Source organism: Pyrus communis, chromosome 15, assembly GCF_041283825.1.
Source record: "Pyrus communis isolate YQ-2024b chromosome 15, ASM4128382v1, whole genome shotgun sequence".
NCBI classification, from domain to species: Eukaryota; Viridiplantae; Streptophyta; class Magnoliopsida; order Rosales; family Rosaceae; genus Pyrus; species Pyrus communis.
In genome coordinates, this window is record NC_142579.1 from 27,416,395 (window position 1) to 27,440,000 (window position 23,606).

Here is a 23,606-nt window from a genome sequence, read left to right on the forward strand (position 1 = left end):
AATTCTGCCCTGTACTTTTAAGGTGGCAATGCAACTGTTCCATAATGTAATGGGGGGTAGACGGACAGCTTTGGCCTTGCCAGAAGATATTCTGCCCAAGCTGCCCTAACTATATTTAATGTAATTGATCAAACAACTACCTCTCTGCCCTTGTATTTTAGAGAACTTTAACAAAAAACTTCTGATATTGTTCACTTTAACGAAAAATCATATTTTTATACTAAAATGTCAATCTTGGTACTATTCACTTTACCCTTTATTTTGTCCTTATCGTTAAAACTCAAAGTTTTCAAGTCATTTTCATTGTTTTTCCTTATATTTTATGGAAAGGATCCCCTTCCACCTAATCCAGAGAGGGATCCGGAGAGGATCCCGAACTAGGTGAATTAGGTGGAAAGGGATCCGGAGAGGATCCCTTTCCATATTTTATAACATAAGTGGAAGTTTTAAAAAATATATATATAATTTCTTTTAAGATTTGGTTATCTAATCTCAATTTGCTCTTAAGTGATAAATTGTCAAACGAATAGAGCTTGCTATTCAGCTCACTGTAACTCGAGTTTAAACTACTTCCATACTTTGTAGTTATTATAGTTTAGAGTAGTATGTTGCTTGTAACAAAAAAAAATCAATTTGCCCCAAACCCTACCTAACCAAATCCGCAAGGCCTCCAAACTTTCAATAATCTTAGTTATTTGTCTTGTACCTCAAGAAATTAATCATTTTTTCGTAGAAATTTTTCTTGTATTGTGGTAATTGATGTGGTTGCTGTCATGTAAATTATACTCTTATCAAATTCCAACTACCTCTGCGCTACCACACATTCATTGGCAAGCATAAGTTGTTATGGTGGGAAGATTAGTAGTGCCCCACTTTTAAAATAATTAATTTTTTGGTAACATGTTTGATAATTTGATTCATATAATTTTACCCCCATTTTCTCCTATTTTTAATTAGTTTCTTTAAGGTTTTAGGGTATTGGAGTTTTTGGTTATCTAATTAATAGTTGATTTAGTAGCAACTAATATGATCTAGTACATGAACTACATGTGAAAGGATTCTTATCTATTTGTGATTATCTTTGCTAATCGTCCTCACCAAACTAGGGTTGTGATTATTTCTTTGTCACAAATCATTCGGATAGATTGGCATTATGATAACATAACGCGCAAGACAGTTTTTCTTGGCGTATATATGACGCGTTACGTTGTGTCATACTTTGTATCTAAAATACAAACCAAAATAAGAATCACCAGCTAATTGCCTATAACAACATTTCAGCGAAACAACACACCAAACTCTCCAACGCTAAGAGAATAAATAGAAACTATGTAACAATGGGTTGTGATTATTTCTTTTTCACAAATCATTTGGATAGATTGGCACTATGATAACATAACATGTCAAACAGGTTTTCTTGGCGTATATCTAACACGTTATGTTGTGTCATACTTTGCATCTAGAATACAAACCAAAATAAGAATAACTAGTTAATTGCTCGCAACACCACTCCAATTACATAACTCGTCAGACTCTCCAACACTAAGAGAATAAATAGAAACTATGCAACAATGGGTTGCGATTATTTCTTTGTCACACATTATTGGAATAGATTGACATTATGATAACATAACGCGTAAGACAGGTTTTCTTGGCGCATATCTGACGTGTTATGTCGTGTCATACTTTGTATCTAGAATACAAACCAAAATAAGAATAACTAGCTAATTGCCCACAACGACAACCCAGCGACATAACACGTCAGACTCTCCACCGCAAAGAAAATAAATAGAAGCCATGTAACAATTCCGCGTGACAAGGAGCGAACTATTCAGAAATTACCTTAAATCGATAGTCGATTCCCAAACTAAACGGATAGAAATTAAAATCACACAAAGAGACAAGAATTTAACTTTAAAATATGACAGATAATCCATGAAAGATGTCACTTTTCAGATAGTCTGCTTAGTATTTATCTTGAAATAATTCTTTTTTGTCATCCGTGTAAAACACCCCACACAAACCAAGAAGAAAAATCCAAAATCCAAAAATTGCACAACAGCCCTTTAACTTGAATACATTTCAATTTTCATCCCCACCAAACAAAAACAACAATAAAATCCCCCTCGAAAAGCCCAAAAACCCGACCCCAAATACAAAAAACCGGATCCAACTCCCTCGCGATTAACGCGCAGAAAGAAGGAAAAACAGAGAGCGGAGACGGAGAGGGAGAGAGAGAGAGAGAGAGGGAGACTCACAGCTATTTGTCGGGGAGAGTTTGTTGCTCAACGAACGCTTCAACGGCCAAAAAAAATTCGCGGCCAAAAAAAAATCCTCCATTTTTGTCTCGCTCTCTCTCCTCTTTTGTCTTCCGTCGATCTTCCACAACAGCCACATTTCGCCCATTTTTCTCCTTTCAATTTTTCCTTCTGAAATCCCCCAATCTTTTTCTCCTCTTTTCTCTTTCTCTCTCTCGATTTCCCCCCATTTGCCAAAATTAGGGTTAGGGTTTCGTTGAGAATTCGTCCTAATTTCGATCGCGCCTCAGATGTGTAATTGACGAGGAGGAGGAAGGAGAAGAAGAAGATCGGGTCCTCAGGTTCGAAGGAGATCTGGGGCTTGGGGTTTTCTTTCTTTCTTTTGGGTTGGTTTTTTTTCAGAAAGTGAGAGAACAGCAAAAATGAGCGCGTCAAGGTTCATAAAGTGCGTCACGGTTGGGGACGGGGCTGTGGGCAAGACGTGTCTGCTTATCTCCTACACCAGCAACACCTTCCCCACCGTAAGTCTTCAATTCCCCAATTCCTATTTTTTTGCTTTAATTTGCCTTCCTTTTTTGGGAATTTTAATTTAGGGTTCTGTTGTTGCAATTGGTGAAATGGATTTGGTAATTGATTTATTGCTTGTAATGGGGTTTTTTGTTTGGTTCTGGGAAGTTTGATGCATAGAATTGTCTGAATTATTCACAGATTAGCTTCCTTTGTTTTGGTAGCTGATTTATTGCTTTCAATATTGCTGACGATATTTGATTGTTTTAGGAAAACATTGGGTGCAAATAATTGGAATGGTATTCATTTTGGTGAAAATTGCCCCCCCCCCCCCCCCCCGTTTTCTTTTTTTTTAGGGGCAATCAAATGTGAAAGGTTTGAAAATAAGTGGGTTATATCTTTAATGAATTATTGGGATTTTGAAATTCTTTTTCTGCTCCTGATTAAATTCATTGGATGTTCGGATTGCGGTGTTTTGTAGGAGTTCTTTCATATTTTTGGGATTTTGCTTTTGCCATTCTGCCTATAATATGTTGCTGGATGAAATTTTTAATCTTTTCTTCCTAGAATGTTTTTGCAATGTGGTTGTTTGTGATTTCATATTGTTAAGGTTTAATAAAGTTATTAGGTAGGGGAGATCATTTGTCAATAAGATGGACGGTTTATAATTTTCTTTCGTATTGTGGTGGGAAACAGGATTACGTGCCAACTGTTTTCGACAATTTCAGTGCAAACGTGGTCGTCAATGGGAGCACTGTTAACCTGGGGTTATGGGATACAGCTGGTAAATATGCATTGTCACTTTGGTTTTTGTTTACTAGGGTCGTATGTATGTAAGTGTTTTAGGTATGAATTTTATTTTTTGTGCAACAGGACAGGAGGATTACAATAGATTAAGACCTTTGAGTTATCGTGGTGCTGATGTGTTTATACTGGCGTTCTCTCTCATCAGCAAAGCCAGCTACGAAAATGTGTCCAAGAAGGTGAGATTTTGCTATATGGGATTTAGGTGTACATGATGTGCTACTGATTATGACTGTTTTGTCTTTATGATTGATGATTTGCTGATAAATTTCAAATATATTGATTTCCTTTCCAGTGGATCCCAGAATTGAAGCATTATGCGCCTGGTGTTCCAATCATTCTTGTTGGAACAAAGCTTGGTAAAATTTTATCTTTTCTACTTTGTAAATATTGAAAAAAAGTCTCTGGTTTATTAATATACTTTTTGAGATGGTCCCGGTATTGGAACACATTGAGTGTTTTTAAATTAATGATCGTTCTAACCGTCGAATGTCTTTAATGAGGGAACTTCTTACTTTTCTTTTTTCACACAAATTTAATGAGCTAGATCTTCGGGACGACAAGCAGTTCTTTATTGATCATCCCGGTGCTGTCCCAATTACTACCGCTCAAGTAACGTTCTTGTCTTGTGCAATGTGCATTGCTCAGTGTTCATCTTATCTTCTTTTCTTCTTCCTTATAATTAAGATTTATCTCTACCCTTGTAGGGAGAGGAACTCAGGAAGCTAATTGGAGCACCAGCTTATATCGAGTGCAGTTCAAAAACTCAGCAGGTATTTAGATTATATACTGCATTATGCGAGGGGTTTTTCATGCTCGAACTGTCACTTATGATGTGCGATTGCGGCTGCAGAATGTGAAAGGGGTCTTTGACGCAGCCATAAGGGTTGTACTTCAACCTCCGAAGCAGAAGAAAAAGAAAGGCAAAGGGCAGAAGGCATGCTCCATATTGTGATTTGGAAAATAGGTGTAAAGAGATAATGACCAGCCATTCTGCATGTATTCCCCCACACCCCTTTGTTCCCTAAATCTTGTTTTTCCCTTTTGTCCTGAAGAAGCTGGAGTCAGTAAGTTGTCGTGTTTGACAATCGTATCGATCTCTCTGTGAAAGCATCAGGTGGTTGGGTGTTGCATTCTTGGAACTGTTGTGATACCTTAAATTGTTGAATTCTATCGTTGGCAACTTTTTCTGAACTCCGGTTTTGATTTTTCTTATATGTATTAAACGCCCTTGTTAGGAAACATCCTTGTTTCGCATCGACACAGTTATATTATTACTATCTGTTGTACTTGAAGGCTTGGGCATGCCTTTATCGGTGCGTTCCGTTTTTATTTTTCGGTTTGCCTCAATACAATGCATTGCCTCACATGTTATTAGGCTAGCGGTTTTCTAACACTCCTCTTTTCTCTTGCACTCGTCCTGTGGGTGCACAAGAAAAGTTATGAAAGAGGAGTGCCAAGGGTAGATGAACAGTATTGGTGAGTTGGGGAATTGATGTTTTTCATCTGTTCTTTGAACCATCAGGGTTTGAATGCTTGCTGAGTTGGAGGAAGTGGTGGTTTGGTTCATTAAGGAGGTGTCCTCTTAAGGCCAAGTTGGAGCCAATTATTTTTTAGATAATACTAAAAAATAGTTTTCAAGTTTCAAATGGTTTAACACGTTTTCTTGAAAAAAAAAAAATGAAAAATGGGTAGTGAAAGTTGGTTATACCTCTTCACTTATAAGTGGGAGTTCGTCATTTCCTTGCCGAACCATGAAGATGTCAAGTTTTTATTCCCCGCCAAACCATGATGAATGTAAATGTACTTACCCCGCCAACTGAGGAGACCCGTAAACTAACGCTTGCAATGAAACAATGTATGTTAGAGAGTGAATCCCACGTTGACGAGATGAGAGACCTTGCATAGGCTTATAAGAAAATTGGCAACTCCCCATGCTGCCAATTAGTTTTATGGTGAAATCTCAACTTTTTTCGCATAAAGGATAAGTGTAATAGTTTCGAACAACCAAAGATGTGCTTGGTTCTGAATTCTGATGGACGCAGATTCAAATTCAAATACATGTTGTCCGTACATTTGTAGTATTGCAGCAACACAATCAGTATACAGAATTCTTAGACGAGAGATTACCCAAAGGAAACATCCTATCGGACCCACTGGTCACCAAGGAAAAATTCAGCATCGGGGAGGATAAAGCCATGCAATCTGATCTCTCAGCAAAACAAAATCAAAAAGGATGAAATCGATTCCTAACAACCACCAAGACAAACTTATCTGCAGCTCTCAGCATTAATAACAAGTGTCCTTCAAAGAAGGTCAAGCCTTGATGGGCTCATATCTTTCACCAACTGCGCCGCCTTTCTGCTTCTGGAACTTGATGTACCGCTGTGTGCTGGCAAAGAAAGCATCAACAGATGGCTCTGCTGAGGCCGAGTCGCTTTGCAGTTCAGTTGTAACCAATTCAATCAGGCTTTGAACTGAAGCAACCGTTATCTGTGGGTTCCCCTTCTCAAAGAAATAAAGGTACCTGAAAACACAATAAAATAAGGCCTTCTCTTTCCGCAAAATAAACAGAAAAAATCAGCTTTGGTGTCCGCAACTATTACTTGTTCAGTATTTCAACAAAGAGCGCCACAGAACCGGTGCTACCCCGTGTAGCACTGGACATCTGCTGGGCAGCATTGGCGATTCTTAACGCTCGCTTTAGGCAAATCAGTACCCTGGATAGCAAGCCAGCACAAGAAACATAAAACAAATTATTACCACATAAACCAAGAAATGGCTCTGCTAAGATTCTTATACTCAGAAACCATCCCTCCACTCAGTTCTTTTCCATTTAACTCATAATTGTCCTGCACACAGTTCTTTCATCGTGAACATATCCTTTTGGAACGATAGAGAAAACTGACATGACTTGCACAACACACCTTTCTCCATCCTTCATGTTCTCCTGATCGTCAACCCAGAAGAGATGTGAGCAAGCATAAACAGCTCGGCACTGATCAGCCTTCTTTAAAAGCTTTGCCGAATACTGGTAAAAGACAAGACATTAAGTAAGGTTCAGTCAAATGGGAGGGGCGGCGTTATTATAGCTAATGAAATTATGATTACCCCCGTGGCTTTGTGAGTTAAAGTATCCCTGTTTTCAACACCAAATACATGCATCCTCTGGAGAGTCCCAACTATCAGATGAATGGCAGTCACCTGTGCTTTCGAATCCTATTACAGGAAAAGCATGAAAACAAGAAAGGTTAGATATAATCCAGTGTTCAATAAGGAATGAGTAGAAACAATCCAGTGTTCCATCGAAACCTTTAAAATAATGGAACTGGCGAAGAGGCAAAGAATTAGCTCCCAAGGGGAAAACTTACTGAAATTTCTTCTTCGTAAAGAATATATGCTTGGGTGAAGAACTCATATGCAACGGGTTCCAAATCACAGTCATTTGCAGCCTAATTATTGAAAAACAAGAGGCATTAAATTAGGGATAACATTTGTTGGGTTGTGCATTTTAATTGAAAACCGAACATTTCAATGTGCTTTTAATTTGAAAGCTGAACATTTCAAATGTACCTCAGCACATTGCAAGTATAACCGTAATGCCAGTTCAGGTGCTGGAACATTCAACAGAGCCTCAATAGTCTAAAACAATAAACCAGAAGTGTTACTCAATAGCTAGAAAGATCAAAGTCTAAGCTCAAACTGTGTAGGATATACATAAAGCGAGCTTTCTGAAAGCCTTCACTAGCATTTACCTGAGTCAAGAGCTGAAAAAATTTCTTTGGTGTGGTTGATGCATCATCTCCAAATGGATTCTCTTCCCGGGCTTGCAATTTCCTAACCAACTGCACATTACAAACAAAATCAGACTAACACTGGCAAAAAGACCATCCATTCCATGAATAATAGGTTACTCACTCCGTACTAATTTGCGAAATTTCTACAGCAAATAGACAAAATACAAAAGGTTGACTACTATAAACATATAACATGTCCAACTGTTGCATGATCTGGACAGACAGAAGCAAACCTTTAGAGAAGAGAAAACTAGGGGAGGGACAGTAAAAGGCAAACGCTTTGGTCCTCCATTCAGGATGTGCTTCTTCACAGTACATATGATCTGCAATTCAGTGCAAGAATTGTGGCAAACATTAAGGATGAATGGTGCTCCAATTCATGCAAATATCTCTTGAAAGGGAAAAATCAATGTACAAAGAGTAATCCACATGTGCTTCAATTTCTAAAATATATGTACAAAATGAATTGCCCACGAGTGATATTGCCATGTTATAAGACCGTATCTGACAAGCAGGGGTAGGGTGGCATGAAATCAAGGCACAACAACTCACGGTCACATCAGTTCAAAATGCAGAAAACGTTTGTATGTGCTTGTTCCCATATATTAGTACAGAAATATGATAAAACAAATAATTATGACTCAATAAAAACTCCAAGAGGATATAATTCAGGATGACTCCAGAATTAAATACTTGAGAAATCCTATCCTCGTGTAAGTTAAGATTATAAAGACAGAAGGTATGTAAAGCACATGAATATTATACTCAAACATATCAAATACCTTAAACATCTCTTCGGAATCATCATTAGAAAACATTTGAATAAGTCGTGCAACTGAATTTTGCTCCTCCTTGAAATCCTCTTCATCAACCTAGAGTTGAAAGAGAAGATATGCTCGCATAAGTGTTTGGATTCAGAAGAACATGCACAAATTTGTGAAAGCCTAAAGAGGATCTTTAATATCACCAACAAATTTATGATCGATAACGATAACACAGAGAAATTACCTCATCATTAAGAGGCCCATCCAAATCCTCAATAAGTCCTTTTATTAATTCAAATAATGCCTCAACCTGTAAATATAGCATTCCATGTCATTAAGAAGCAGACTCGGAGAAAAGGACAAACAATGAGTTAACCATACCTTCTCAGCAGTTAAAACATGAGTTGTATTTTTCATAATGCTCTGAATTATAACAGTAGCCATGACTTTATTTGTTCCACTATCAAGAAATTCCAGGACACGAGGATAATTTGTAAGCTTCAAAGCCGTGACAATATCATTATATTTCTCAAGTGGAGCACTTAAAAGTGCAACCACTTGTTTTGTTGCCCTGCTGTCTTGAATTTTCCCTTTTCCAGAGAGTTTCTTAACAAATGAGCCCTGGTGAAAAGAAAAAAATGAAAAGAATAAAATATGTGCCGACCTTTTATTGAACATAATACACTGATCTTGTTATACAACAACATCTAACCAAGGATTCATGATAAAATGAACCATTGATCAATTTAGACAGATAAGCAAATCTGTACCACCAGACTAGCAGCACAGGATATTCAATTACGTCTTACTGGATTATACATGTATAGTATAAAGTGGAAAGTTAGGGTTCATCCAAAGTATATGCAATCAAATATTTGCAAAGGCAGGGCTACCCAATTTCAGCCCTATGCGATTTGACCAATAAAATCCATTTCACTTATAATATATGGCATGAACTATGATGTACCTAGAAGATAGAACTGCGCATACATATACTAAAACAGTCTGTCCAGGAAACATACCAACACTTGGTCAGCATAATCAAGTCGATCAGGGTGCACATGGAGGGTAAATTTAAGAAGAGATGAATATAGAGTTACAACACCGATGATAGGCATGTCAACTTGTGCTTCAATCACCTGCATTGGCATATTGTTTAGGTATCAATATGGATGCAAATAAATACACAAAAAGAAGCACATAAACACAAATGTCAACACAAATGTCAAGACAGGAAAGCATATAGATGCAATGAACACTTGGTCACAGTTATATGTAGTACACATGCCTTATCCTGCAGATGAACAAGGTCACAAAAGCTCTATGTGCAACTACTTGGCAACAGCATATATGAAAAGAGAATTAAAGCATGGCACAACCCTGAATTTAATCATCAACTTATTATACGGTAAGATTACCTTTCCAATAGCATTGCTCAGTTTCGAAAAAGCTTCTACTTGTAAAAACTCAGGCAGCACTTCTGTACTTGAAGCAGCATAATTTGAAAGTCTTTCCATCAACTGGGATAGAACTGTCTTGATATCAACAGATGGCTGAAAAAAAAAGGAAAGTGAGACAAGAATGGCGGACAAAAAAAATACGACAATGAATATTATGAATACACAAAAATAAGTTATCTAACATTCTCAATCAAATTTCAAACAAAAGACAAAACATTTTCCAAATTAAGAGTATACCCTATAAACTATTAGCCCCATCATTAACGGATTTACTATATGAAGCAGAACACAACGTTCCACGTATCAATTCATGGAGACATGATGCTCCATGCCTATTCCTATGAAACATTCAAAGTATCTATCCATGTGGCTTAAAATGAGTGCAGCAAGTCATAACAAAATGTAAAAAACCTCTTGCAATGAAGAAGGTATATAAACTCCAAGATCAGAACAAATAACAAAAGCACCTTCAGTTTTAAAAGATCAATGCACAAAACACCATGAATGCAAGATAGAAGAAAAGTGATACGAATACAAAACATTACAGGGTATTATACAGTTTGGGCAAATAATGTCAACTACCTGAAGTTGGGGGCAAGCACCTAACAATACATCAAGAGTTTGCAAGTGGTACTCATCAGGAAAGACTTGAATTATGCAATCCATCAAATAAAACTGTGCAAGCTCATCCTTACAATTCACAACCTGTTAAAAAAATGCAAGGTGAAGAAGCCATTTTTTTATGGTTAACAGCTGAAAGTCTCACATCGTAAGACAGCATCAATTGGACCTGTTCCAGGACTCTGGGAAGCACCGTATCTTTGTACAAATCCAGATCAACACCTTCTATCTGGCTGAGGACATGCAAGTTTTTACCAACCTAAAGGAACAACAGAGAAACCTTCTGTAAGTGTACACTGCATATGTGCACAACAATATAGCAGTGAAATCAACCAGCTACCAGTTACTGATATTACAAGATCACGTAGCTCGCTCCTTTCTTTCTCCCGCTTCTCCTTTTCCCGGGCAGGTCCCTGCAGACCAGAAAGCCGGAGAGCAAGCCTCAACTCAGGATCAGCTAAGAGTATGAATGATTCAAAAGCACTACAACACCTGCATGACCAGAAAGCATGCCCTCATGACATATTTTTACCTTCATGACATGCAAGCATTGTGGTACCCATGCATGTCTAAACCTGAGAGCTCTCTATAAAAGTGTCAACCAACCTGATGTTGCATCCGCACCCAAAGTTTGTTCATCTCAGTGAAATTTTGGAGAACAAACTCAACAGCGTCCTTGACAGTGTCAGCATCTCTGTGCAAGTTAAGAAATTTGACAAATCAAATTGAATCAAATGCAAGAACACTATCTTCATAGAAAGAGAAAAAAAACATATGAAGGAATATCCGATTTCCTTACCCTTCATATTCAGAACCAATATCAGGCAATTTATCCCTACTCACTTGAGAAAGGTAACTCCTTAAGAACAGTCCACGCACAGGATTCTGAATGCCACGGGACATTTCCACAAGATCTTTCAGGACATCCTTAGCAGGAGCTTCCTTAGATTTGATATACACAGATCCTACCGTACAGAGAAGATACCTAATAGAGAGGATAAAATTCACACGTAAGCCACAGAAATGTAAAAGCTATGCCTTGTTCTTCACTTAAGGTAAAATCGACACACTCCAAAGAACACCCTGAAACGTAACATCATCCAACTCATAATTGTATAAACCTACATTACAAAGACATCGACAATAGATCAGATCATCAATTGTAACTTCTGCTTAGTTTCAGGTCTTCTTTTGATATGGTTTAGTATTAGGGAACTTTTCAAGTTGCAGCATGTTTATAAACTAACAGAAATACCCTATCTGAAGGAATACAACCCGCAATGTCAACTAGGCAAGTAAGATAGTATGTGCAACATAGTTCATAACAAGAACAAATTGCGTTATCTCAAGGGGGCATTAAGTAAACTACGGAATTCAAAACCTAAATTAAGCAATTGATACACATGCAACTGAAGATTACCAAGTGGTTAGCGTTTTTAACATAATTGAGACTTACAATCTAGGCAATATGTTGCCTGCGTGCTGGACGAGCTCATAGAGATCGATGATGGAGCAACCGCGCCGAGCCTCCTCCTTGAAGAACATTTCCAATTTCCTCAATTCGTCAAACGCCCGCATATCTGAGGCAATTCAATCCACAAATCAGTGAAATAACCATCCACAAACTCGCTAACAATCGGCATTTACAAAAATGCAAAAACGAAGCAGAATCAATTTCCAAATCCCTCCAGATCGACGACAAGTAACCAGAACTTACAGAGTTCGTAGTACTTGTGCGGGGAAAGCTTGGAGGTCCGGAGCTCCGAGAGCATCTGAGCAGAATACTTGAGGGCGTCTCTGAGATTGTTGGAGTCCTGATTGAAAAATTTGCAGAAAATTGCACGGAGGAAAACAATTTCAGTGAATTTTCTGGGAAAAGAAAATCGGTACAAAATTGGAGGGAAGAAGATCAAGGGTTTGTTTGATTGATTGAAGGAGAAGTCACCAGAGCACGATGCATGTAGAAGGCGTTTTGCTGGAGGCCGGCGATTCCAGCTGCTAGCCATTTCTCTTCATCTTCAACTCCGTCCGAGATCATCTTCGCTCTCTAGCTCTCTCTCTCTCTCTCTCTCTCGAGGTTGCGTTTTGACCAGACTGGTTTTGGCCCCAAATGTCTGTCCAACTCTGTTTGGTCTGTTTTGGATCCGGACCCGATATCATGGGTGGGTTAAACGGGTTAGGGGTCAGCCCAGCTATAATCAGGCTCATGCCAGTTGGGCCTTTATTTAAATGGGCTGAGGCCGAGCTTGTGTCGTGTTCGAGTCGGCAGGATCTTCTATGTTTCCTTGAAACAAACAATAGCCGAGAAGAGATGATTTGAACTCGTGATTTCAGATGCAAAGATAAATGTTCTTAATTAATTAACTTACGAACCATTTCCGATGCCAAATCTATTTAAATCCTCTATTTTTATATGTGGTTTAATCCACTTTTGTTCCCAAGTTGAAAGTTACCTTACATTTTAGATAGTTATGTTAGATATTTTATAACTTCGTTCAAACTTTTTTATTTATTGAAACGATAGTTTACATTAATGTAGATTAAAAAAAAAAAAAAAAAGTTTGAACCTGAATCACAATAGTTCGAAGAGTAATGTCCGTATCACAAGGACAATTTATCACTTCCTATACTGCATTTAAAAATAAAGAAAACCAATAAAAATTGCTTGAAAATTTTGAGTTTTAACGATAAAGACAAAATAAAGGGTAAAGTGAATAGTATCAGGATTGACTTTTTAGTGCAAAAATGTGATTTCTCGTTAAAGTAAACAGTACCGTGAGTTTTTTTATTAAAATTCACTTAAAAATATTGGGACAATATTGCAGGTTATGTATTATGAAATCTTGGAAGACTATTTGAAAACAATCTCTTTAGTTCAACTTAAATTATTAAAAAAGGGCCTAATTTGATATAAAACCAATTTGTAAATTTTTAATAGGAATATTCTGCTTCATTGAATTAGGTCGGATGAGTCACTTTTTTTTTAACCAGATTTACCCTTGATCAACTAATAAAGTAATTAATATTATCCATTGAGTTTCGTATTATCTTCTTCTTTAATTTATTAAATAGTTTTAACTATTAAAGGTTTTAAAAATATAATTATCTCTTGATCTATTTATCGCGACTTGTCTCCTTATTTCTTTACCTATTATTTTTGTTATTTCTTCTTCTTCATGTTGTAAATCTGATAAACGAAATTTGTGACATCCTACATCGCCCAGGGGGTGATCCTTAAATGTATATTCCCATCCCTACCTAGCACGAGGCCTTTTGGGAGCTCACTGGCTTCGGGTTCCATGGGAACTCCGAAGTTAAGCGAGTAGCGCGCGAGAGCAATCCCAGGATGGGTGACCCATCGGGAAGTTCTCGTGTGAGTTCCCAGAAACAAAACCGTGAGGGCGTAGTCGGGGCCCAAAGCGGACAATATCGTGCTACGGTGGTGGAGCGGGCCCGGGAAGTGGTCCGCCCCGGGCCGGGATGTGACAAATTGGTATCAGAGCCTAACCCTGGTCGCGTGCGTGCCGACGAGGACGTCGGGCCCCTAAGGGGGTGGATTGTGACATCCCACATCGCCCAGGGGAGTGATCCTTATATGTATATTCTCATCCCTACCTAGCACGAGGCCTTTTGGGAGCTCACTGGCTTCGGGTTCCGTAGGAACTCCGAAGTTAAGCGAGAAGGGGGCTAGAGCAATCCCATGATGGGTGACCCACTGGGAAGTTGCTCGTGAGTTCCCAAAAACAAAACCGTGAGGGAATGGTAAGCCCAAAGCGGACAATATCGTGCTATGGTGGTGGAGCGGACCCGGGAAGTGGTGCCGCCCCGGGTCGGGATGTGACAAATTGGTATCAGAGCCTAACCCTGGTCGCGTGGTGTGCCGACGAGGACGTCGGGCCCCTAAGGGGGGTGGATTGTGACATCCCACATCGCCCAGGGGGTGATCCTTAAATGTATATTCCCATCCCTACCTAGCACGAGGCCTTTTGGGAGCTCACTGGCTTCGGGTTCCATGGGAACTCCGAAGTTAAGCGAGTAGCACACGAGAGCAATCCCAGGATGGGTGACCCATCGGGAAGTTCTCGTGTGAGTTCCCATAAACAAAACCGTGAGGGCGTAGTTGGGGCCCAAAGCGGACAATATCGTGCTACGGTGGTGGAGCGGGCCCGGGAAGTGGTCCGTCCCGGGCCGGGATGTGACAAAATTGCTGTGAAATTGGTAAAACCATTGGCCCTAAATAGAGATTATTAACTATATACCTATATCAATAAATTGGTTTTTTTTTTTTTTTAGTCAACGTGCATCACCTGTTAATTGTGTTATCAAGTGATATATATATGACATTTTTTTTTTTAATAATCAACATATATTTAATTATATGGGAATCCATATCACTAGTTAATATTTCTTACTTGTAAGCATATTATGTTTTTTTAACGTTTTAGTTACTTTTGCAATATTTAAAGCTAAGTAGCATGTTCTGCAAATGAGTTTATATTTTTGTATAATATTCAGCGGATTGAGAATAAACCAATTTTTAAATACTAAAAATTCAAAACCACGTGTAGAAAATACATGAACATAGAATATTTAAGTTATTTCTAATAAAAAAAAGGAGATTCCATATCACTTTCGAAAATGAATTTGCTACGTTACGACAGTTGTATGCATGGTTTACTAATTTTTCTAATAAAGTAATTCCTTGGTTAAAATTCGATATGTATGAGTTAAAAGTGCCAACTACCAAAAACAATGAGAGAAATGTCAAAAGATTTAGACCATCTCCAACAATGGGCTAAATGCCAAATTTCCCCCCCAAACCATCTCCAACCCATGTTAAAACATTTGGCTAAATGCCAAATGTTAAAGTTGGGCCAAATTCCCCCCAGATTCCCCCGCCCCCACCCCCCCCCCCCCCCCGCGCGCGCGACTGGACTCGCTGACCCAAAGGCCAGTCTCGACCCGCTCACTCGCGAACGCACCCCACGTGTAGCACTTGTAGACCGTGCCCGACAGGGTGGGCCCCGCTGTCAGCGGGTTGTCGGCCACCCAGATGAAGTCCAACGGCTATTTTTGCAATCCAACGGTTGCGTTTCAAGGACCGTTGGTTGATCCAACGGTCCAGATTCAAATTTGATTTTTTAAAATACATTGAATCCAACGGCTGAGATCAAATATAATCAAATCTAACGGTAAAAAAAAAGATCTAACGGCCCAAATTTAAATCTAACGGTTAAAATAATTAAAAAAAATTATTTAATATAGAGGATGATTTCTGAAAGTTTGATGGTGAATGGTTGGTGAAAGTTGAAAGTTTGGTGTTTATATAGTTGGTGAAAGTTGAAAGTTTGGTGTTCAACGGTTGGTGAATTGAAAATTTGGTGTTGAAAGGTTGGTGAATTGAAAGTTAGCCCAGGGTTGAAAGATTGGTAAAAGTTGACGGCTTGCTTTGTGGGAAATTTAGTGATTTTTCAATATTTATCGGAATTTAAATTTTTTTAGATTCAAATGTTTATAAAATTAATTTACGATAATCTACATATTTATTTTTTAAAAAATTTTAATTTAAGAAAAAAAATAGCCTAAGTTCATTCTTTAATAATCCCGGGCTAAAATTTTAGGCTAGAACAATTGGAGTAGAAAAGTTGTTTCTGGGCTAAAAGCTAAATTTTCCGGGCTAAAATATTTGGCTTTTAGCCCAACCATTAGAGATGATCTTAGGGTAAAAAATAAAAAAAGGAAGATGATATTATAATCGTTTTAAAAGAATTGCAAAGTTTGTGATCCATCAATATGCCATCTACCCTACAAAAACAAAACTTATCATTCCCCCACATCTCTGACGTTGCTGTTTTCTCAACCCAACCGGGAGTCGCTCCAGGCACGAGAGCGCAAAACAACAGCAAAAAAGCCGGAAACCACCTCTTCACACGTACAGTACCACCCAAAAACTAGAAGACATCAAGTACAAATTCACTGGCGCGCTTTCGGCTCCTCAGTTGTCAATCTTCCACTTTCCCCCAGGGGTTTAGAACGGTACTGTGTATGGCAAAGCATATATATCGGACTCGGGCAAGAGGCGAGCACATGGCCAAGAAGTTGAGTCTCCGTGGCCAAGTTTCTCGCTGACGACTGTAGGTTTCTCAACCCCACAGTTCTTTGTCGTCTTTGCCTCAAACAACCATCCCTCATCATCGACGTCCATGGGAAGACATTGTGAGATTGGAGGTTGAACCCAGTTTTCAATTACTTCTCTGTATTGTGAAGAAAGAGAACCACTGCCAGATTTTCGGTGTTTTTCTTTACCAGACCTGGAAGAGTGTTCTTTGCTAGCTTTTCCAGAAGAGCTGCGATACCGTCCCTCGTCTATGCCTTGTCTAGGAGCAGGTTCTTGCACTGCTTGAACAAACGCATTATCAGTCCTTCCTGAGGAAGAGCAAGGCTGTTCTTGGCTTAGTAGCACTTCTGGACCTTTAGGCCTTTGGAGAGACAACCGGGAAGGCAGTTCCTGGCGGGGTAGCAATCCGGGACCTTTGTTCCTTTGGAGAGAAAACAGGGAAAGTTGTTCCTGGCTAGGTAGCGCCACTGGACCTTTGTGCCTTTGGAGAGACAACTGGGAAGGTTGTTCCTGACTGCGTAGCACCTCTGGACCTTTGTGCCTTTGGAGAGACAACTGGGAAGGCTGTTCCTGGCTGGGTAGAACTTCTGCATCTTTTTTCCTTTGGAGAGACAACCGGGAAGGCTGTTCAAGACGGAGTAGCACTTCTGGATCTTTGCTCCTTTGAAGTGACAACCGGCAAGGCTGTTCCTCTTTTGATAGCACTACTGGATCCTTGTGCTTTTGGAGAGGCAACTGGCTAGGTTGTTTCTCTCTGGATAGCATCACTGGATCTTTGTGCGTTTCTAAAGGCAACTGGCAAGGCTGCTCCTCTCTGGGTAGCATTTCAGGATCTTTGTGCCTTTGAAGAGGCAACCGGATCCGAAGAATGCTTGCTTCAAATAATAACATTTTGAAGAAAGAATATCAGTGCCCATGAGAAGCTAACAAACCCAACAGGCAAACACCCTTCTCCCAAGCAAGGAAGAAACATAATAACACTCACCAGAATTATGCCTGCCATCAGGGGGAGAGTCCTGCTTCTGCCTTTTGTTGCTGTTAACGGTGCTATCAGAAGAGTTCTGGGAACCAACTGGTTGCTCGTGTTCTTCAGTAAGGCCACTCTTGTCAAGGTTTTCCGTTTCATGTTTTCTCTTCTTTCCATGGTCTGTACCTTTCTCGTCTTCTTGGCGCCTTTCATCTTTGTGCCTTTTTTTATGACTCTGCTTATTTTCAGGCTCCCCATTTTCTCGAGCCTTCTTTTCTTTCTTCTCTCGTTTTTTCTCCCTCTTCTTTTCTTTCTTGGCCTTCTCATCTTCTCTTTGGAGCTTCAATTAACAAGAGTAACCATCAACCTTTGAACTCGTACAGGAAAAGTTTAAAATACAACCACAAACAGCAAGAATGCCAAAGCAGACAACAAATTCTTGGATAGAACATAACATCCTTTTAAAACCAATTTTCAGTTACAAAAGAAGGAACAGTGACCGAAGCTTCAGATCAAGAAGACACGTTCAGGATCCAATAGAAATCAACCAATCAACATTGAAGACAGAACCAATACAGATGATCTATGAAAAGAATTTTGGTTGTTAGACAATTGTCGGGTATTATTGTTTCTCCGTATCAAGTGTTAATTGAATTTTTATATATGACATCCACAACAAAGTCATCGTTCCAGCTAAAGACCTAAAGCAATCGGTATGCAAAATCTAGACAGACACGCTATAGATATTGAACTCTTAACTTTGATGCATACAGATCAGCACTAACCATAGCAATTCCTAGGGTGAAATTAAAGCGATTAAGGCTACTCCAACCAAAACTACACGAATTCTCAATTATGCCTTGAAGAGGACTCGAACCTCCACGCTCTTCAGCACAAGACAAATTTGAGTCTCGCGTGTCTACCAATTCCACCACCAAGGCATCTTCAAAGAAGCTTAACCGGTACATATGCACTAAACGAAAAGGAAAACTTGAATCCTACAACATATGCCACATCCCAACACCAGGCTAAAGGTGCTATGTATCTGATCCTGCCATCTATTAACTACCCCGGTCAAATAAACTAAACCTACATTTACCCAAAAATCTACTTAGCCATACTTTATCATTGTGACTGTCCAAGGACACACACTCAACCCTCAAAGTTAACTTCCTAATCCACTATAATGCTAACTCATTATCAGGTACATGGAGCCACTTCAGACTTGAGTATGTAACTCAATGAGAACTAGACTGATCTTCAAGCAGCCAGCACATACTTAAATATGTACTTGACCATCTCAAATCATTCGTCTCATATACACAAGCAAGAATGTCAAGAAATATCATCTTATGCATCTCAAATCATTTTTCACAAAACAATCCCAATCCAACTTAACAGCACTCTGAAGTGCCTATATAGTATCAAGGTCGGTTGTTTGATTCAAACAACACGACATCATGGATACCTAGTATCAAGAACAGGGACCATCATTCACAAACAGCTAAAGCCATACGAAGGTTTCGAAAGTACCATTATCAGTACCTAAAAGGAATACAACAGACACTGATGTGCCACATGCATGAACACAAGCTACAATACTGTAGTACCACCAGCACAACTCACACAAAGTTGGGCCTGTAATTTGTGCTTCTATAGCATTTTATTTAAAACATCGGTTTCTATTTCTCTCACAAACTGTCATGAAGTTTTCAGACACACTAGAGTCCAGTGGCAAACACAACACTCGGCCACTCACGAATCAATGTCAGGAGCCAAAAACCTATGCAAAAAGTTTCCGCTTTTGGCCAGTATAATCCCATCTCAATCCAACAAAAACCCACGAAGTGAAATTACGTTTTATATCAATTAATGGCTTCTATTTGTTTCTATGGGTAACTAAAAAGTGTTATCGATTGTAAAACCCTCGATTCAGCTCTCGGATTCACCCCATTTTCATCCTTTTCCCTCTCTATGTTCTTAATTTTTTCAGGTTATTTAACGGGTTCTCATATCTACACAAATACGATCATACGAAGGCTGAACAAACACATCAATTAACGAACCGAATCGAACACAGTACACGTCGAGCACAAATCCAAAAGACCCACAAAGCAACTATGGCTCAACAAACCTTAATCGAATCGATCAGGGCCTCCTCGCGGATCCCCTTCTTCACGTACCCAGGAGGAGGGTACGGAAAACACCGAGACATTCGTGATACACCAGCAATCAACCAACACACAAGCGATTCAACAAGCTAATCCCCTTGATCTCCCTCTGTGAGAAAAATAAATTCGATTTTTCTCAAACCCTAGCTCGAACAAGGTCGCTCGGTCGCAATCAACTGCGGCTAGGGTTTTCGATCCTTGTTTCAGAACACAAATGTCCCGCGAAGACAAAAGGTTTGAGTGGAAAGGGAGGGAACCCGATCAAGGGTTAGGGTTTGGGAGGAGGGGGAAGAAACGCTCGAGAGCGTAGAGTTTTGGAACGGGAGAGAGACACAGAGAGGCCCCAGATCCAAATGACCAAGTCTTATCCCAAAGAGGAATATTTATAGTAGGTATTGGTCTGGCTGGCCAACGCGTTTTGGACACAGAATATAAACGACGTTGTTGGGCGCATCCAAGGCATGTGTGTAGTGTGAAAGTAAGGGATCGTACTTGTCGAGCCCAGCCCAGTTTACTGCAGGAATATAAATTTAGCCCAGTCCAACTTTCAGGGCTGCTCTAAGCCACCATCAATAATTTAAAGACAAATTACATAAAATTACCTCAATTATTAGGTTGGTCACAATTTCATACTCCATTTTTAAAACATTTTAATGTCATACTTCATCTTACAAATTTGTTACAATTTCATACCTTCCGTCAGTTTGTCTTCTGTTAAATAATGACAGGATTCACTCTCTATTAAAAAAATAATTAAATATTAAAAACTAAAAAAATAATTTAATTTAATATTTTTTTTGCATGGAGGACCCGCCCTTCTCCCCCGCTCCCATCTTTCCCCAACCCAAAACCAAAACCACCCCAAACCCACATCCCACTTTATCCACTTCCAGCTTCTCGTATACTTCTGCCTTCGCCTCCTCCACTTGTAGCTTCTCCTCCCGCTCTTCCACCTTCTTCAACGTCGTGACTGCAGCCCTATTCGTGAGCAGGTGTATGATAGAGCAAATGCCACCGCACTCCTATTCGCTCCCTTCCCCACCATGCACCAAATCGGCCCCTTATATAGCTTGTTATTTGTCGCCGCGGGCAATGACGGGTACCCCAACAAGGGCGTCTTCCCGCTCAGGTCAATCAGGTACACATGCGACCCGTTCAGGTATCGCAACCCGAAATTCCGCTCTATGCTGGGACATGGTTTGGTGTTCGCGTTGCAGGTATGAGATTATACCAAATCCATTAATCGGGTTAGCTGAGGATTTCGTTTCCAACGAGGAGGTACCGAATCAAAGTCTTCGGGTAAAAAGGGATGACGTTGGTGTGGACCCAATGGTCGGCAAGCGTCTGATTAGAGGAGATGTTGTTGATGAGCTCATTGGGGACCATGATGGAGACCTGGAGGTCGATGTTACGAAGGGCGGTGAGGATTTTGGGGTTGGCGTCGTAGAGCTTGACCAACTTAGCCTTGAGAGACTGGATGAGCTTCACAAACTACAATGGTGGTGGGAGGTTGTTGCCCAGCTGGTCGTAGTTCACACCCACCTTGGGGGCAAGCTCCATACCTTAAAAAATCAAAAGGGGTCGGAGAAAAATACCAAATGAACAAAACCCATGTCGCCATTTTTGGGATCTGGGTTTGGGTTGGGGGGAAGATGGGAGCGGGGAAGAAGGGTGAGGGGGATAAGGGGTGGGCCCCCTATGCAAAAATAAAAATAAATTATTTTATTTTTTTAGTTTTTAATAAAAAATTTAATATTTAATTAATTTTCTAATATTTGAGGTAGTTTTATGTAATTTACCCATAACTTAACCACTTAGTACTACATCAGGCCAAACTCGAGTTTAAGTATTGAGCATACAAGATTTTGAGCTGGAGTGTAAGATGTGGTAGGCTCATTGGTCTAGCGAACTAGCAGAACCCGCATGTTAACTAGCATAACCACATGTATTTTCTCAACCTTGGTATTGCATCGAGTGATTAAATGAATGACGATAACGAACATTTTTCATTATTCAATTGATCAACTACCAATTCAATGTATTTTCTCCTCAAAGCATCCTCATCTATACGAAAATAGGTGTAATTTGAATTGACCTAGGAAAGTATTTTTCTTGTCATTGTCATGTATTTTAAATCTCGGTACTATATCTATTAATCACATGTTCAATGTTCTGTAATGTACAGTAAAATTAAATGGAATTATTTTATCGTTGTAAAAAGTCAGTTTAATGTTTTTTTAGGGTATGTATTGGAGAAGAAATGGATTTATAGCCTTCAAATTTGTAATAAACGGATTAGAAATCCGAATTCGAAAAACATATCTTGTGAGCCAAGGCTCCAATAGATTCACCCTCATAATCTGCAACGTTTTCAACGTGGTCAAAATATACGTACCTGTAAAACTAAGGTATCGTATATCTATCTATCTCTGCCAACCCTAACAATCATCTCAATCTCGACATTCTTTTTCCCTTCCGTTTCTTTTTCCTTGCTGCAGTGCTCTTTGGATTGTTGGATGCGGAAGGAAGAGTCAGATTAGTCAGTGGCTTTCCAACAGTGGTTCTACGTTTCTTAGAAAGTCACTGCAATGGCATATTGTTTACCACAGAGCGGATGTCATTAGCACTACTCACTTCTAAAAGACTTCGTGTTGATCGAGCATCTGCATAGTCCAGGCCATTGACTGATCTAGATTTAATAGGTTCATCAGGATATCTTTGAATGACTGAGAAGATATGGAAGGCTGATAACCTTGACGACTTTCGCAGATCATGTTGACTTTGATGACATGCTTGCGAAGGTTCCCTTGCATTGACCACGCACTATTGCAAAAGAAAATTCTGATCGCTGTCCTTCTGACTTAAACCTTAGCAAACAGGTGGTCTTTATCATCTAAGGTAACAGCGGAATCTGGAATTTGCACGCCCTGTGCCATGACGTAGAGGCAATATATTCGTCCTTGGCATTTTGGAAAGCATCATATTCATCTGCATAACGGTCAAGCCAGTAGCTTGAATGCAGTTCCGTTGTCAACTCTCTGGAGCGCTCCAAGATGTGAATCATCAAACAATTTCACTTTCATCTTGACGTGATTTGCGTCAATGGCTCCAGAAGCCTCTAGGCTTGCAAGCGCAAGACTTCTCGACGTTCTCGTTGTTGAAAGCCACATCTCTGTTAACAAGAAACACTATACAAATGATTGTTTCGTGCAAAACTTGTAAGACCATTAAACATGATGTGTTCAATCTCAGCTGCTGATCAATTCAAAAACCATTGATCTTCCATCCGGGCTCAACACTACGAGCTCGACCAAGTAGAGCTTTCATCCATTTAGACACATCTTGAGTCAAAGACAGGGCCGGTCTAGAGATTTTTAAGGCCCGAGGCGACACCAAAAAATGTGCCCTCACTTTATATAAGAAAATTATTTGTTTTCACACGTAAGACATTGATAAAATTATACTTAGAAAAACACTTCAAACTTAATAATTTATAAACAAGGAAAAACTAATTTATTTTGTACCGTGAGAAGGGAAACAAAAAAACTATGGATTTACAAGTAGATAGATATGAGTTTTGTTGTCTATTTGAACTTTTAAAGTGTTTTTGTATAAATCGTGAGATGTTTTTTCTTATTTACTAACCTTATCAATATGGGACTAAAAAAATAATGATATTTTTGAGTCTTTAATTGATATGTATAAATAATAAATTGGTACTAAATTAATTTTTTTGGTGACACGTTATATGATTTGCAAATTTGGTCTAAAATTTTGGTCAACGCATTACTCTTTGTGGAAGATTAGACTTGAATTGGAACAAATGTTTAAAAATAACAACCCACATAGCTACTAGCTATTAATTAAAAATAAATTAACAACTAAACAAAAATTCGTAAAAATTAAAAAGAATAAACATGCACTTAGCATTTCTAACTTAGGACCTCTCATTAATTTTAAACAACAAAAACCATTGATTCTAATTAAAGTCCTTGATCATTTAGCCAAATTTTATATATTTATACTCTTACGAAAAGAAATTTGTAAAAATTGAAAAGTAAATAAGCACACATGGTGTTTTCAACCCAAGACCTCCTCATTAATTTCAAACAACAAAACCACCATTTCTAGTTAAACTT

General features: G+C 39.1%; 3 protein-coding genes and 1 pseudogene across 3 annotated transcripts; 1 reads left to right on the top strand and 3 right to left on the bottom strand.

Annotated features, from left to right (window-relative positions):
* The first annotated feature begins 2,097 nt into the window (after positions 1-2,097).
* On the top strand, positions 2,098-4,763 carry LOC137729901 (rac-like GTP-binding protein ARAC1). The gene is made up of 7 exons (XM_068468955.2): positions 2,098-2,779; positions 3,462-3,549; positions 3,639-3,748; positions 3,865-3,928; positions 4,117-4,181; positions 4,277-4,342; positions 4,423-4,763. The coding sequence occupies exons 1-7, from the start codon at positions 2,681-2,683 to the stop codon at positions 4,522-4,524; spliced, it is 594 nt and encodes a 197-aa protein (XP_068325056.1). The 5' UTR covers positions 2,098-2,680; the 3' UTR covers positions 4,525-4,763.
* An 825-nt stretch (positions 4,764-5,588) lies between these two features.
* Positions 5,589-12,346, bottom strand: LOC137729870 (vacuolar protein sorting-associated protein 35A). The gene is made up of 21 exons (XM_068468924.2): positions 12,157-12,346; positions 11,929-12,025; positions 11,668-11,791; positions 11,011-11,196; positions 10,818-10,905; positions 10,568-10,624; positions 10,381-10,470; positions 10,173-10,295; positions 9,549-9,683; positions 9,153-9,269; positions 8,512-8,751; positions 8,375-8,440; positions 8,149-8,238; positions 7,600-7,689; positions 7,325-7,414; positions 7,143-7,211; positions 6,941-7,021; positions 6,681-6,788; positions 6,497-6,600; positions 6,176-6,289; positions 5,589-6,096 (listed from the first exon to the last, which is right to left on the bottom strand). Exons 1-21 carry the CDS (start codon positions 12,247-12,249, stop codon positions 5,886-5,888), a joined length of 2,373 nt encoding a protein of 790 aa, XP_068325025.2. The 5' UTR covers positions 12,250-12,346; the 3' UTR covers positions 5,589-5,885.
* A 3,591-nt stretch (positions 12,347-15,937) lies between these two features.
* Positions 15,938-19,822, bottom strand: LOC137741479 (uncharacterized). Its single transcript, XM_068481187.2, has 3 exons — positions 19,431-19,822; positions 17,315-17,636; positions 15,938-17,204 (listed from the first exon to the last, which is right to left on the bottom strand). The coding sequence occupies exons 1-3, from the start codon at positions 19,509-19,511 to the stop codon at positions 16,240-16,242; spliced, it is 1,368 nt and encodes a 455-aa protein (XP_068337288.2). The 5' UTR covers positions 19,512-19,822; the 3' UTR covers positions 15,938-16,239.
* Positions 19,823-21,912: 2,090 nt separating this feature from the next.
* On the bottom strand, positions 21,913-22,637 carry LOC137711427 (uncharacterized; annotated as a pseudogene).
* Between the last annotated feature and the right edge of the window lie 969 nt (positions 22,638-23,606).